At 45.1% G+C, this 16,184-nt stretch overlaps 1 protein-coding gene across 2 annotated transcripts in view; it reads right to left on the bottom strand.

Annotated features, from left to right (window-relative positions):
* plekhh1 (pleckstrin homology domain containing, family H (with MyTH4 domain) member 1) overlaps positions 1-16,184 on the bottom strand; it is a 71,587-nt gene that overhangs the window by 45,777 nt on the left and 9,626 nt on the right. For both annotated transcript variants that reach the window (XM_029687644.2, XM_029687643.2), the window contains exon 2: positions 4,473-4,680. In XM_029687644.2, the coding sequence (XP_029543504.1) occupies positions 4,473-4,625 (153 nt within the window). In that variant the 5' untranslated portion in view covers positions 4,626-4,680. The remainder of the gene's footprint in view (positions 1-4,472; positions 4,681-16,184) is intronic.

The raw sequence follows: 16,184 nt of genomic DNA, 5'->3' as shown, positions 1-16,184 counted from the left end.
GTTTTTTAGGTAATCTGCACTTTACATAACTATTTATATTCTTAACAACTTTTACTTTTACTCCACTACATTCCAAAAGAAAATAATGCACTTTTTACATTTTTCCTGACACCCAAATCTACTTGTTACATTTTGAACGATTGGGTTGGTCCGCGGTCAAAACCACTGTTACCCATCCTGCATCCCTAAATGGTTGCATTGTTCGACTTTGGGCTGATATTCTCTCATGAACGTAATGCAGTGAGGCTAAACCGGTCGGTCTAGTTAACACAAACAAGTGAACGTAGAGAAAGAGGAGAAAGGAAAAAGCAAAAAAAAAAGCTAAAAACCTAGCTAATTAGCACAATGCCAGCTGGAGAAAGCATGTGCTTTCTTTGTCTCTCAATGAACAAAGCGTTGCTCTTGACAGTCGAGCTGTGAAGCTAGGTCAGTCAGTCTACTCAACACGTCACGAGGGAAAGTGGGTTGAACTAAATGAGAGAGGAGAGCTAGCATTTTTACAGTCTGGCTAGGTAGAAAAGCTAGTTTGGTGGTTTAGCTGGCCTTGCGGCAATGGTTGCTGCAACATTTTTCCATAAAACTGAGCAATTTTGATCGGCAGTGCCACCTAGTGGGCAATTTTTTGGAATCTTCCAATCAGAGAACAGATATTGGTCAAGTGATGAGTCTGCCATTCTAAAATATTTTGGAAAACATGGCAGATGTTTTTGAGCTGAGTTGAGAGAAAATCAACTCCTGTTTTGGAGTGAATATGTTGGCCATTCACTTCTCAAATGTTTCCTCATTACAATATTTGATAATGATGCGTTAATATACTGTACATAATGTATTCAGTTCATCATGTTTAACTGACAAAAATATCCAGGCTGGGGTGCATGCTAATCGATTAGCATGCTAACCTAAACTCATGCTAAGTCATTGAGACAAGCTGGCAATTTCACTAGCCTTTTTTGTATGTTTAAAGGTACAACATATAATTTTTGCTTTGGAATTTCTGAAAATGTTAAAAAAATATATATATATGAAGTGTCTGCAGTAATAGTGAAATGATAGTGTTTCACAGTATCGAGATATTTGCCTATTGATTTCTCCCGCCGGAGCTGCATCTGTCAAAATGGGAAAGCTGTTCTGACTTCTTCTAGTGGAAATCGCTCGGTCCCTTTCTGGTTGCAAAAATTCTATACTGTTTGCTCAATTTCAGTTTATGTGAGAAAACAAGCACTGATTAGTGTAGGGAATCATTGTAACATCTAAATCGCTGTGAAATATATTTTCAAATACAAAAAAATATATATATTTTTTTTACAGCTGTTTGAAGCTGGTGGACCAAAACTAAAAAGTAAAAGGTTCATGCACCCTTCTGTAGGAATTCCTGCACCTGCAGGAACCCCTCTTCATACTTATAGTGGTCCATTTTTAATCTAGGCCTCCAGTACACAGGCAGGGGCGGGGGCGCGGGCGCTCCAGTACAGTAGGTGGTATTGCCACATGCAGGAATGCCCCGAATTGCGAGCCGCAATCACAGGCTTTTGAGAAAGAGAGCGAGAATAACCAGCGGTGGGGCGACTGGCAGGGAAGGACTCGCCGCTTTGCCACTCAACCCGGTCTGTCTCCCTGACAGGAGTTGTGTGATTGGTTCCTCCTGTAGTGATCCGCCTATCAGGGAATCCCATAGTGAGACATCGAAACGAGTATTTGAAAGAGGACCCTGGAAATGCAGCTAGCAGTAAACACACATCTAAGAATACTCCCATGAATGTATGCCTGCATTCTACACCTTTTTTGTAGACCCTCAGAAAGCTGCTGCTGGTCTGTAGGTTAGCCATACCTGCAACTTATACTATATTGTCTTAATACCAGAGAGAGAGAGAGAGAGAGAAAGCGCAGGCTGTTCTTTGCCAAACTCCAACATCCATCTACCTCGGTGTTTCAGCTGCAACTGACTACAGTATAATCATTAACCCAGTGATATGGCTGTTAATGGTTAGTGAGAGCCATTGTTACTGTTGATGGTTTAGTGAAATGTTGGCTCAATCATTAAGTGGACATCCAGAGGTCAACATGTTACATGAGGAGAGATAGACAAAGGGAAGATGGGTGGGAGAAACAGAGAAAGAGTCCTTTCTCTCTAATCTTCCAGTCCAAAAGCTTATTTCCGGTTTCTTCCCAAAGTCCAGTGAGACCTAATTTGGTTGGAGAACACAGCTTCTAGTCTCCCTTGCACTATCCTCATCCTATGTTTTTAGGCTCCACACGTTTGGTTCCAGTACTATAAAATCAACAAACTAACCCAACAAATCATGTTTATATGTGCAGTGCACTCAGAGCCAGTAGCCTTTTGCCTTCTATAGACTTCCTCTCTGGGGTGACCATTGACCTGCATCACATGATAGAGCACGTCTCCACTTCTTAGGGCCATTAGGAAGACATTCATAGTTACATGAATTTCTTCCTAAGTCCACATGTCTAGTGTTTACTTACTGTAGCCAACCCATCACTAATGGAAAACAGCTCTTCTATAAAGAGCAAACGAGGCATATTTTACGCACACACACACACACACACACACACACACGGATGGTGTCTGTGTTGTTGCTGAGTGTGTTCTCTCTGGGGAAGGGGAGGGTGTTGAGTGCTAATCGGCCATGTTATTGCTGTTTGGAATGATTGCCTCACACCCCTGCCACACACACGCGACACCGACAGACAGACAGAACTCGCAGACTGGTAACCGACCGTCTGACCTGCCACTCAACACACAGTGATTAACACGCACACACACACACACACACACACACACACACACACACACACACACACACACACACACACACACACACACACACACACACACACACACACACACACACACACAGAGAGTGAAGGTAGAGGGCTGATAGGTTGACAAGAGACAGAAAAGTAAACCCTACAGAGGCCACTGGGCAACAGAGAGACTTTATGATCTTATCATTAATCCTAAATTTGCCCTGTAAACATCCGGCTGACTGACCTACAGCAGCAGGAGGATAAGGGCTGAAACTTAAAATGACAGTCCTCCTTACCAAAACAATGCAAATATACTTGGTTTTATACTCCCTTACAGCTAGCAAGAAGCAGTCCCAGAGCAAAATGACTTTCAAAAGGTTGCTTAAGAACAACGTTACTCCGAACACTAAGCAAGTGAGCAAATAATAAATGATCTCTGCCTTTTTTGTTGCTCCAACAATGTTTTGCCTTGAATTAGTGTTTTTGGAAGTTTTTCTTGGTTAGCCCTTTTTTGACATACTCTGAACATTATTAGAATGTTTTGAAACAAGCAAGGAAAATGTTTGTTTCATGTTACAATTAAAAATGTAAAGAACTATCCCTCGTAAATGTTGCTATACTGTTCCTGGAAGGATTTTCTAAGGAACTTTCTCAGAACACTTACGCAGGAGGTTGGTGGCACCTTCATTGGGGAGGACGGGCTCGTGGTAATGGCTGGAGCAGAGTCAGTGGAATGGTATCAAATACATGGTTTCCATGCGTTTAATGCCATTTCATTTGTTCCGTTCAAGCCGTTCTTATGAGCCGTCCTCCCCTCAGCAGCCTCCCTGATACCCACACACACACAGCACAAACCACACACACACGCACACACACACACACACACACACACACACACACACACACACACCTTTTCCCTCAGGCACTCATTCACACAAGTCAGCAGTTTACTTGCTTTCATGCAGGGCTGTTTGGAACAGACAAGGAACAGACAGTTAACCATTTGTTGCAACACAGAGGTCAATGCAGCATGACAGAGTCTAGAGGACGACAAAAGCACCAAAGGGAGAGACAGAGGGATAGGAGGAGGGAGGTTGTAGGTGTTCATTCACAGGTAGTCTTTTGTGTCAGTGTGGCAACTGGCCAAGGAGGAATACTCAAAGAAAATGTTCTTGAACCAGCCGGTTCTACTAAATCAACACAAATGATCATCATCATAGCATAACCAGATCCCACACGGTCTGTGTCTGTTGGCTGTATAATGGTAAACAAACGGTGCATTTTGGACATAGTACAGTTCATTCATGCACAACAAATCAATGTCAGGTCAAAACACACACTGGCAAGGCTGCCCCGTGGGTGGGAAACATCATCCGGTACTTTATGTTATGTGATGACAAAATCATGTAGATTTGGGTACAACTGTTTGTTCTTTTCCATCAGACCAGCGTTTCTTTATCCTGGTCTTGGGAACTCAAATACAGCTAAGTGCACAGTTTGTTTTTGCCCTAGCACTACACAGCTGATTCTACTAATCAAAGGTTTGATGATGTGTTGATTAGTAGAATCAGGTCTAGTGCTAGGGCAAAAACAAAATGGGCACCTATTTTGGCCAGGATAAAGAAACACTGCCTTAGACAGTACAAAGTAGCAACGGCACGTGATGGTGGATATACTACATTACCCATGATGCCCCCCTCTCTCACCTTCTCAGCCAGCAGCTCTCGGATCTTCCCCGCCTGCAGACGGAACCTGAGCAGCTGCATCTCCAAGGCAACGCAATGCTTCTGCCAATCCACGCTGCCGGCTCCTCCTACAGAGCCTGCTCCCGCCCCGCCGCTCTCCAAGACGTCCGCCATCTTGACCGCTGACCGACAGAACTCGCAGACTGGTAGCCGACCGACTGACCCGGACCTGCCAAACAACACACAGTGATTACAGTTTTTTTTCGATTGCTAAACGACAGTGGACACAACTGGAGTCACATGTGCAAAACTCTAACTACAGTCTGCACAGCAGCAGTTCATGTGGACCAAACTCTAGTTCGTTTTTCATTGCTTGAACACAGTTTTCAAAACTCTACACACTTATCCCATGACTTTAACCACAACCTGCACAACACTGTGGATTTACAGCACTTTGTTCAAATGCTAACACACTGCTGTCAAAACTGTGAACCACACATTCAAAACGGAATAGATTTCAGCCTTGTGCCTTTCAAACACTGCTGATTGCAATTTCAGCTGAAAGGCTAAGCAGGTGTCTTGTTTTAGACTTGTTAGTGAACACACACACATGTTACAGTATATATAGGTAGAGCTCAGAAAGACTCATTTTGGAAATGGAACAAGGAAGATGGGTTCGTGGAGGGAGAAGGGTGGCAGGGAGAGGGCGGATGCGTGGAGGAAGACAAAGAAGACAAAGAGCTGTTATTTCAGATGAAATAAGGGCTACACTTATAGACCATGTCGTGAACCATGGTCTCTCATTGAGAGAGGCAGGGTTGAGGGTGCAACCCAATCTGCAAAGATCCACAGTGGCATCTGTAATGCGAATTTTCTTACACAGATATATATTACAGTAAGTTTGACTGTAAAATATATTTTACAGGACCCAAAGGCTGCCCCCAACAGGAAAATGCTATTGTTGACATGGTTGTTGTCAACAATGCAATAAAACTGTGGGAGATTCAAGATAGAGTGCTGGCTGATAATGATATATTTGAAAATGTTAATTCTGTCAGCACAACAACTATTGCTCGAGTCCTAAAGAAACACCAAGTTACAATGAAACAGTTATACACTGTACCGTTCGAGAGAAACAGTGAACGGGTAAAAGAGCAAAGATACCAATATGTCCAGGTAAGACGTCTGAGGTTACGTACACAGCTATACAAAATATTTACAGTAAAAAAAAACACTAGCATTTCTACAGTAAAACTGTGCACTTACTGTTTTTCAGAGAGTAATGGAGGTGGAAGCACTGGAAAGACCACATTCATTTGTATTTATCGATGAAGCTGGATTTAACCTTGCCAAAACACGGCGCAGAGGAAGGAATGTTATAGGTCAAAGGGCCACTGTGGAGGTTCCAGGCCAAAGGGGGGGAAATATCACCATGTGTGCTGCAATGGCCAATGATGGTTTGCTTCTCAACACACCACTCATTGGCCCATACAACACAGAAAGGCTTATAGCTTTCCTAGAACAGCTCTATGCTCAGCTAGTGCCAGCAGAACAGGGGGAGCCAGTAAGAAACCCCCAAGTTTTTGTCATAGTTTGCGATAACGTTGCTTTTCACCACTCTGCAGCTGTCACAGATTGGTTTGCAGCACATCACAGATTTATGATTTTGTACCTGCCTGCATATTCACCCTTCCTCAACCCAATAGAGGAGTTTTTCTCTGCCTGGAGGTGGAAAGTGTTTGGTCACCACCCACATGACCAATTGTCTCTTTTGGAAGCCATGCGTGCCGGATGTGAGGACACGAGTCCAGAGGACTGCCAGGGATGGATAAGGCACTCCAGAAGGTTCTTCCCCAGGTGCATGGCAAGAGAAAACATTAGATGTGATGTTGAAGAAAACCTGTGGCCTGATGCTAGAGAGAGGCAGGATTAGCCCCTCGATTATTTGTTCGAATTACAGTATGTACTTTTAGTTTCTACCTTTTTTTTCTCATTACTGTAATTCCGTAAATTACTACAGACTATTGAAGCAAACTGCTCATTTTCATTTACCTTAAAGAATTGTTATGTTCTAAAAAATGTAATAAATCATGTGAAAGAATGTCAGTCTTTTCTTTGAAGAAAATATGACTTTGTATGAAGTCACTGAAATTGTTCAAACTGTAAAGATGAAAAGTTTGTATTTTCTGTATTGGTGTTTGATGCTAGTGTTTTTACTCTCAGTGTGTTCTGAGTGACAGTGTGTTATCTCAGTGAGGGTTGTGCATAGTGTTTGGCTGCACTGAGCGTGTTTTGAGCCATGTGTTAAGAGTTGTGTTGCTTGGAATGAGTTTTGCAGGTGATGTGAACTGTTTAGCTCAGGTGACTGTTGGTAGTGCAGACTGTAGTTAGAGTTTTGCACATGTGACTCCAGTTGTGCCCACTGTCGTTTAGCAATCGAAAAAAACTGTAACACACACACACACAACATTACAAATGCATATTAAACAGTATTAAGCAGACACAACACATAACACCACGTCTCTCACACAAAGAGATATCAAGCGTCAAGCCACAGGAATGGATGAGCAGATAGCTACAGATGGAGCTTCTTAATAATACTGCAGGACTAGTGTTGGGGGTACAGCTAGATCACCCGTGGTACAAGTCAGTATTCGCCGTCCATCCATGTCTGAGGACATTGGGAGATGATGTGAAAACCAGACACTTGGGGCAACAGTGAGTGCTGTTACTTTCAAGCAGGTTTTGCTAGGGCAATTTCTGCATTTCCTGCACTCATTTGAGATCATTTCCACACTGCCACGATATGGGCAAAGATACGAGGCCTTATTTTTAACCAAATGTTGCAATTGCGATTTGAACTTTTGGAATCGTGGAAATAGAATGTTTATTATAATTCTATAGTTAGTTAACTAATAGTGGGCACTTTGAATATAGTGCTGTTTGACATGACAACGAATGAAAATGCCATGGACGAGTTATTGTGACAGGGTAGGAACCAAGGTGATGATCAGTGGACCCTATAATCTTTGGCTATATTAAATCTTCATTCATATAGGCAACATAATCATGCTTTGCCTATTGCTCTTTGATTTAGAAGATACTGTTGCACAAACAACATGCTAGCCAGCTAACTAGCGATTAGCATTAGTGGCTAACACGATTTAGCTTAACTTGCAAAGAAGATACAAACTAGCTGTTTGCAGATGTAAGAAACACAAACAAATATTGTAATTATAGAATGTCTGTGGATTTATATTAGGATCAAAGTAGAAACAGCATCGTTGTCATCAACATTGTTGCATGTGCTGCATTGACCATGCAGACTGAACGCAAGTGTCTCGTTGTCAAGCAACAACAAACGTGCTCCTTGAGTGACGGGGGCGGGGTTAGGTCTGTGTGGAAAGCGGCATGGAGAGAGAGAGAGCGGAGAGGGATGACTCAAGTAGCGGTGTAAACTATAAATATGGACGTTAAACACGGCGCATTACATTTAACAAACCAAACATTAAAATGCCATTGTAGAAGGTAAAGTAAAAACCCAAACCGGTCCGTGCATAAATACCGGTTGTTTCAATATGCTTTGTGTTGTAGTCACGACAGACAAAGATAGATAGTTAAGCAAACTTTACTAGGCATGTTGTCAACCAGCACATGAATGAAGTAAGTAACAACTGGTTTCCGTTTCCTGTGTAACATCAATATGAGTAACATCAACATTGCTACATGTTCTCTTTTTTTCCTTTTTTTTACAACAAGGGGAGACTCCACCTAACTTTGGATTGTAAGTCCATGTCTGCAATAAACTGGAATGTTTATGTAAACTGGAATGTTTGTTTACTGTCTCTGACTGTCTATTAATTATTACCATTTTTTACCTTCACACAAATTCTTTCAGATGTACAGGTCTTCGGATGGCCCTACCAGACCTTGCGTGGGGAGTGTTGATTACATCAGGAGGTGCTTGACCTGAGATGTTTGGATCTTCTTGTTGAGGTGCAGCGTTCACCTCTAGGTTGTGTTCAGCACCCTGCTGGGCGTCAGCTGGTGCTCCGTTTACTGGCTCTGTGCCAGGCTCCTCAACAGTGGGGAAATCCTCCTCTATTTCTCTGCTCTTCACTCATTGTAAGTAGTCTTTGTACGTCTTCCCATGAGCACCATTACAGGGCTGCCATCTGTTCCTTGTGACGGGGTTATTTCTGTGATCCAGCAGGGCCAGGTATGGGTCAGCACCTGCTCTCTTTGCTTTTGCCATCAGTTTTTCGGCTGTTTTCACTGCCGATTCCACTTTCCCATTACTTTGATGGTATCCTGGAGACGATGTTTTGTGTGTAAAGTCCCAAGCCTTGCTGAAACTTTGTAACTCGTCTGACGAGTACTGGGGACCATTGTCTGAGTAAAGGATGTCAGGTATCCCATAGCGTGCAAAGATGTGTCTTCAGTTTTCGAATGACCGTTTTCAACTGCGTGTTCTCCAAATGGCCCACTTCCCAGAAGTTGGAGAGATAATCAACTGTGACCATGTCGTCTCTCTCGTTGAACTGGAACAGGTCGGTCCCTATTTTTCCCGCTCTGGTGCTTGGTGTGGCCTCAACGTGTCTTGCCGCTGCTTCATACCTCATGCAGTGCAGGTGCTACATTGTGCCATTTATGAGCGAGAGTTGCACCCCTTCTGAAAAAACCTACACTCGATCCCTCCGATGTCAACAACTACAGACCAGTATCCCTTCTTTCTTTTCTCTCCAAAACTCTTGAACGTGCCGTCCTTGGCCAGCTCTCCCGCTATCTCTCTCAGAATGACCTTCTTGATCCAAATCAGTCAGGTTTCAAGACTAGTCATTCAACTGAGACTGCTCTTCTCTGTATCACGGAGGCGCTCCGCACTGCTAAAGCTAACTCTCTCTCCTCTGCTCTCATCCTTCTAGACCTATCGGCTGCCTTCGATACTGTGAACCATCAGATCCTCCTCTCCACCCTCTCCGAGTTGGGCATCTCCGGCGCGGCCCACGCTGGATTGCGTCCTACCTGACAGGTCGCTCCTACCAGGTGGCGTGGCGAGAATCCGTCTCCACACCACGTGCTCTCACCACTGGTGTCCCCCAGGGCTCTGTTCTAGGCCCTCTCCTATTCTCGCTATACACCAAGTCACTTGGCTCTGTCATAACCTCACATGGTCTCTCCTATCATTGCTATGCAGACGACACACAATTAATCTTCTCCTTTCCCCCTTCTGATGACCAGGTGGCGAATCGCATCTCTGCATGTCTGGCAGACATATCAGTGTGGATGACGGATCACCACCTCAAGCTGAACCTCGGCAAGACGGGAGCTGCTCTTCCTCCCGGGGAAGGACTGCCCGTTCCATGATCTCGCCATCACGGTTGACAACTCCATTGTGTCCTCCTCCCAGAGCGCTAAGAACCTTGGCGTGATCCTGGACAACACCCTGTCGTTCTCAACTAACATCAAGGCGGTGGCCCGTTCCTGTAGGTTCATGCTCTACAACATCCGCAGAGTACGACCCTGCCTCACACAGGAAGCGGCGCAGGTCCTAATCCAGGCACTTGTCATCTCCCGTCTGGATTACTGCAACTCGCTGTTGGCTGGGCTCCCTGCCTGTGCCATTAAACCCCTACAACTCATCCAGAACGCCGCAGCCCGTCTGGTGTTCAACCTTCCCAAGTTCTCTCACGTCACCCCGCTCCTCCGCTCCTCCACTGGCTTCCAGTTGAAGCTCGCATCCGCTACAAGACCATGGTGCTTGCCTACGGAGCTGTGAGGGAACGGCACCTCAGTACCTCCAGGCTCTGATCAGGCCCTACACCCAAACAAGGGCACTGCGTTCATCCACCTCTGGCCTGCTCGCCTCCCTACCACTGAGGAAGTACAGTTCCCGCTCAGCCCAGTCAAAACTGTTCGCTGCTCTGGCCCCCCAATGGTGGAACAAACTCCCTCACGACGCCAGGACAGCGGAGTCAATCACCACCTTCCGGAGACACCTGAAACCCCACCTCTTTAAGGAATACCTAGGATAGGATAAAGTAATCCCTCTCACCCCCTCCCCTGAAAAGATTTAGATGCACTACTGTTCCACTGGAGGTCATAAGGTGAATGCACCAATTTGTAAGTCGCTCTGGATAAGAGCGTCTGCTAAATGACTTAAATGTAAATGTAAATGTAAATGTTCTCCGCTGTGCATTCATCCCTGGCCAGTAGACACACTCTTCTCAGACATCCCTCTTTTCCTATGTGTGACGAATGGATTCTCGGCATTATCTCTGACCTGAGGGCAGTAGGCACAACGACTCGCTCACCTCTGAAGATTAACGCAATTTTGCACACTCAGCTCATCTCTGTTGTGAAAATACATGGCTACTTCCAAGGGTACATGGCTATTCACTTCAGGCCACTCCTGCAGGATCACATTTATTCAGTGTCTGGAGCTCCCGGTCCAGCTCAGTGGCTCTCTGGGTGTGCTTTCGTCTCTCGCTTGACAAAGGGAGGTAGTGTATCATATTAATTGATTCCACTTCGACCTCCACAGGGCCTCTGTTGGCTTGTTCTGTGAGGTACGCCCTGCTCAGGGTCTCGGCCAGCACCACATGTTTTCCTGGAATGTATCGGAGACTGACCTCGTAGTTTTGGAGCCTCATGAGCATGCGTTGTAGTCTTTTTGGTGCGCTATGGAGAGGCTTTGTCATGATGCTCTCTAGAGGTCTTGTGATCTGACTCCACATCCACAGTTTGTCCATGTGTGAACTGGTGGAACCTCTTCATACCAAACACCACTGCAAGCAGCTCCTTCTCTATCTGTGCATACCCTTTTTCAGTCTGTCAGGGCTCTGCAAGCAGCTCCTTCTCTATCTGTGCATACCCCTTTTCAGTCTGTCAGGGCTCTGCAAGCAGCTCCTTCTCTATCTGTGCATACCCTTTTTCAGTCTCTGTCTGGGCTCTGCAAGCAGCTCCTTCTCCATCTGTGCATACCCTTTTTCAGTCTCTGTCAGGGCTCTGCAAGCAGCTCCTTCTCTATCTGTGCATACCCTTTATCAGTTTCTGTCAGGGCTCTGCAAGCAGCTCCTTCTCTATCTGTGCATACCCTTTTTCAGTCTCTGTCAGGGCTCTGCAAGCAGCTCCTTCTCTATCTGTGCATACCCTTTTTCAGTCTCTGTCAGGGCTCTGCAAGCAGCTCCTTCTCTATCTGTGCATACCCTTTTTCAGTCTCTGTCAGGGCTCTGTAAGCAGCTCCTTCTCTATCTGTGCATACCCTTTATCAGTCTCTGTCAGGGCTCTGCAAGCAGCTCCTTCTCTATCTGTGCATACCCTTTTTCAGTCTGTCAGGGCTCTGCAGGCGTATGCTATTGGTTGTAGCTGCTCTGTTGGGTTGTACTATTTCAGCACAGGGGTCTGTGCAATGGTATCCCTGATTTTATTGAAAGCTTGCTCATGTCTCTCTGACGACTCCCACAGTGAGTCCTTGAGTGTTAGCTGTCGCAGTGGCTCACAGAGCTCCGTGGCATGGCTGCAGAACTTGGCTAGGTAATTTACCATGCCCAGGAAGAGCTGCATCCCCTGCACATCTGTAGGCCTAGGCATCTGTTTGATGGCTGTCACTTTTCCTGGGTCCACTTTCAACTCCTCCGATGTTAGCAGGTGGCCAATGTAGGGCACTTCCTTCAGGCTGAGCTGCAGCTTCTCCGGATTCAGCTTGATATTGAGCTTCCTGCATCTGTCCAGGAGCATTTTCAGGTTTTTGTCATGGTCCAGAGTCGCCTCTCCATCGTTGTCTCCTTGTCCCACAATCAGGATGTCAACTTCGCCTGAAAGATCTGGTCTGATGGCTGGTTCACTTGGCAGGCGCAGACACCTGTCGCGTCCCATGGGAGTAGAGAACGTGGTGAGATAGCTGGATTCCTCCTCCAGTTCCACATGCCAAAATCCGTTTTTTCTTTACATGACAAACAGAGAACACGCGTGCCCTGTTCAGATCTGGCAGCGTGTCTTCAATAGTGAGAAGTGGGTAATGGCTCCCCTTGAGCGCCTTGTTGAGAGGTTTCGGATCAATACACACTCTTAGTTTTCCAGGCGGTTTCTTCACTACAATCAGGCTGCTAATCCAATCTATGCTTTTTTCAACTGCTTTAATCATCCTTCTTTTCTCTAGACCACTGAGCTCCTCTTTGAGTGGTTTATATAGTGCTACTGGCACTCTTCTCTTTGGCAGCTGGACGGGCTCCACTCGCTCATCCACTTCCTGGAATACATCAGAGTAGTCCTGTTTAATTGGCTCTTTAGTCCAGGATCCTGTTCTTTTCTCGATGCCCAGGATGTTGTGATGCTGCACAGTAATCAACTCCATTGCCTGGATAGCCTTACTGCCTAGAATGGGCCTGTGCACATTCTTGTTGACTACCATGAACTCCACTCGGTAGGTTTTCTTATTGGGTGGATTGATCGCTTTAAGTGCGCACTGCCCCAGTGGCGTCAGAGTACACTTGTTGTACATCACCAATACCCGACTGCAGGGCTCTAGGTGACTGGCTTTTATGAGGTTTGCAGGGATAACATTACAACTAGCACCACAATCTAGCTGGAATCTGACTGACTTTTTGTTGACCAGCATGGTTGCAAAGAGAGCTGCATTGGGGTCTGTGGTTTTCTCCTGCACCACGTTGATGCTCTCTGACTTTGGCCCTAGTGTGATGCACAGAACATCGTCAACGCTCTCTGAGTCAGCTGATGCATTTTCCATTGCCAGGACTATTGTTTCTCTTGCTGGTCCCTACCCTTTTGCAAACCGTAGAGAAGTGATTGTTTTTTCCACAGGATTTACATTTCTGTCCATATGCTCTCCATTGTATAATGCTCTGTCCCTCTGTAGGGTCTCCTCTCCCTCTCGGTCTCTCTTTCTGTGTTACTGCATGCACTGCTACAGGGCCCTGTACATTTATGACTTTAGCTCTCCGTCTGGGCAGTCCTTCAGCTCCTCCAATCTGTATGCATTTCTCTAAACTGAGATCAGTCTCTCTGAGGAAGAGCTCTCTTAAGTGTGGGTCACACGTGCCACACTCAATCCTGTCCCTGATAAGAGAGACTGTGATTACTCCAACGTTGCAGGTGGCCACTAGAGTCCTCGATTCAGTGAGCTATTTATCTAAACTCTCATCTTGGCCCTGACTTCGCATGAAAAACTATCTCTGTCAATTGTTTCATTTTTCGTGGGATCACAAACTGCATCCAGTAATGCAATTACTTCCTCAACAGAGAGAGATTGTCTTTTGTAATGCCCACACATAGGGTCTCACAAATCTCTCTGCCTTTTCCCCCAATGAGATAATACAGTAGCTTCACTTTGTAGTCCTCGGGTTTTTCTCTCATTGTAAGAGCCATGTACAAATTGAATTCCTCTTTCCATCTTTTCCAGGTCAGTGCTAAATCACAATACAATACAATCATCAAAGTCTAGAGGTTTCAGTGCATTTTCCATGGCGATTTACTGGTAGAATGGAACGTTGGCTACTCACGAATCTGCTTGTGTCCAATAGCCAGCTAGCTTTTAGCACAGAGTCTCTCACGATAGCCAGCTAACGTAGACGTTCGGCACGGTGACAATCCTGTAAAAGATGCACTTTTTCAAACTGCCGCCTGGGATGTATTCTTCATTTACATCGATGAGATCCAGGTTCTTTTGAGAACCGCTGCCACCATGTTTCAATATGCTTTGTGTTGTCGTCACGACAGACAAAGATATATAGTTAAGCAAACTTTACTTTACTAGGCATGTTGTCAGCCAGCACATGAATGAAGTAAGTAACAACTGGTTTCCGTTTCCTGTGTAACATCAATATTGCTACACCAGTATATAGTAAAATACAGAATGCCGCCCAGCCCTGAGTGAACAGCATGCAGCCAAAACAGGCCTTCACAATATTTCAAATACAATCGCGGGGAAAAAGAACAAGTTGGAAAGCAAATAGCTCCCCTGCTGAAAATAGAACAATCTAATCTGTCTGTTCCAAAATATCCTATCAACTTCCAAATAGGCATATTGAGCCAACAGCATTGTTTAACAAGAGAGAGAGAGAGGTTTTTGGCACGAGCACATCGTCATCTCTGGTGCGTGAGCAACGCATCATTGGGTGAGTTAGTAAGTAGTCTATCTTTGGTATGTGTGTGTGTGTGGCTCGCCTTGCTCCCTCAAACAATCCACATATTTTCATGAAAGTAACTCAAAGTAATAGAACTAGTAATATAGCGTGTTACTTTCCACACAAAGTCATGTTTTAATGTCACGCATTAACTAGAAATATGTAATATGTTACTTTCAAGTAACTAATCACAACACTGAACAGGACATTATTTTTACGTGGATTATATTGAATTATATTATATTGACATTCAAGTAAATAAATGATTTGTAAGAGTTAATCCAGTCTGACATTTTAAAGTGGAAATTACAAACTTTAGAAGCCTTTTTAAACTTTGAATACAATACAAGCTTGCATTTCCTTTCTGTACAGAAAAATCCCTGCAACAATAGGATGATCAAATTAAGATACAGCATCTTTTGCTAAGCAAAATCATGTGAAACCCCTCTGAAGATCTTATGGAAATAGTTTCACCTTTACAACTCATCCTCACTTCACTTCCTGTGACTCAGTGGGGCAATGTGAGAAAAGCAAACACTCACCTCTCAGCGATGACTTCATTATGACGGTTAAATAAAAGCTTCCTCTTTGAACCTCAAACTGTCTTTAGCTCTACACACAGCAGGCCCGGGCCGTGCTTTTTTAACTAAATGACCTAATGCCTCGTAACCCAGTCCCTGTGCCCCACCCCCAGTGTCAGTCCCACACCAAGATCTCCATAGCTTTAGTATATGTGCTGCCAAGGCCTAGCGCAGCCTGGCCATGCAAGGCCTGTATTCCACCCCCACTCCCAGCTCTCCCCAGCCAGACCAAGGCAATCCCTTCTTAATTACAGGGCAGGAGTGAAACGGGATCCAGGCCGGTACAATAGTGTTTCTACAAGCACGTCACCTGTGCAATTAAAGGTGAAAAAACTCTAGAACAACTTTACTCCACATACATACAAAGCTCTCCCTCTCCCTCCATTTGGTAAATCTGACCATAACTGTATCCTGCTGATTCCTGCTTACAATCAAAAACTCAAACAGGAAGCACCAGTGACGCGCTCAATATGAAAGTGGTCTGATGAAGCGGACACTGAGCCACAGGACTGTTTCGCTAGCACAGACTGGAATATGTTCCGGGCTTCATCCGATGGCATTGAGGAGTTTACCAGATCAGTCTCCGGCTTCATTAATAGGTACACCGACGACATTCTCCCCACATTGACCCTATGGACATATCCCAACCAGAAGCCATGGATTACAAGGCAACATCCCCACAGCTCAAGGCTAGAGCTGCCACTTTCAAGGAGTGGGACACTAATCCGGACACTTGAAAGAAATCCCGTTAGGCAACCTGTCTAAAAGACTATCGCCCGTAGCACTCACGTCTGTAGCCATGAAAGGCTTTGAAAGGCTGGTCATGGCTCACATCAACACCATCATCCCAGACACCCTGGACCCACTCCAATATGTTCCGGGCTTCATCCGATGGCATTGAGGAGTTTACCAGATCAGTCCCCATTCTCCCCACATTGACCCTATGTACATATCCCAACCAGAAGCCATGGATTACAAGGCAACATCCCCACTCAGCTCAAGGCTAG

The sequence above is a fragment of the Oncorhynchus nerka genome, linkage group LG18 (genome assembly GCF_034236695.1).
Source record: "Oncorhynchus nerka isolate Pitt River linkage group LG18, Oner_Uvic_2.0, whole genome shotgun sequence".
Lineage (NCBI taxonomy): Eukaryota > Metazoa > Chordata > Actinopteri > Salmoniformes > Salmonidae > Oncorhynchus > Oncorhynchus nerka.
This window is presented reverse-complemented; position numbering and strand designations above follow the sequence as displayed.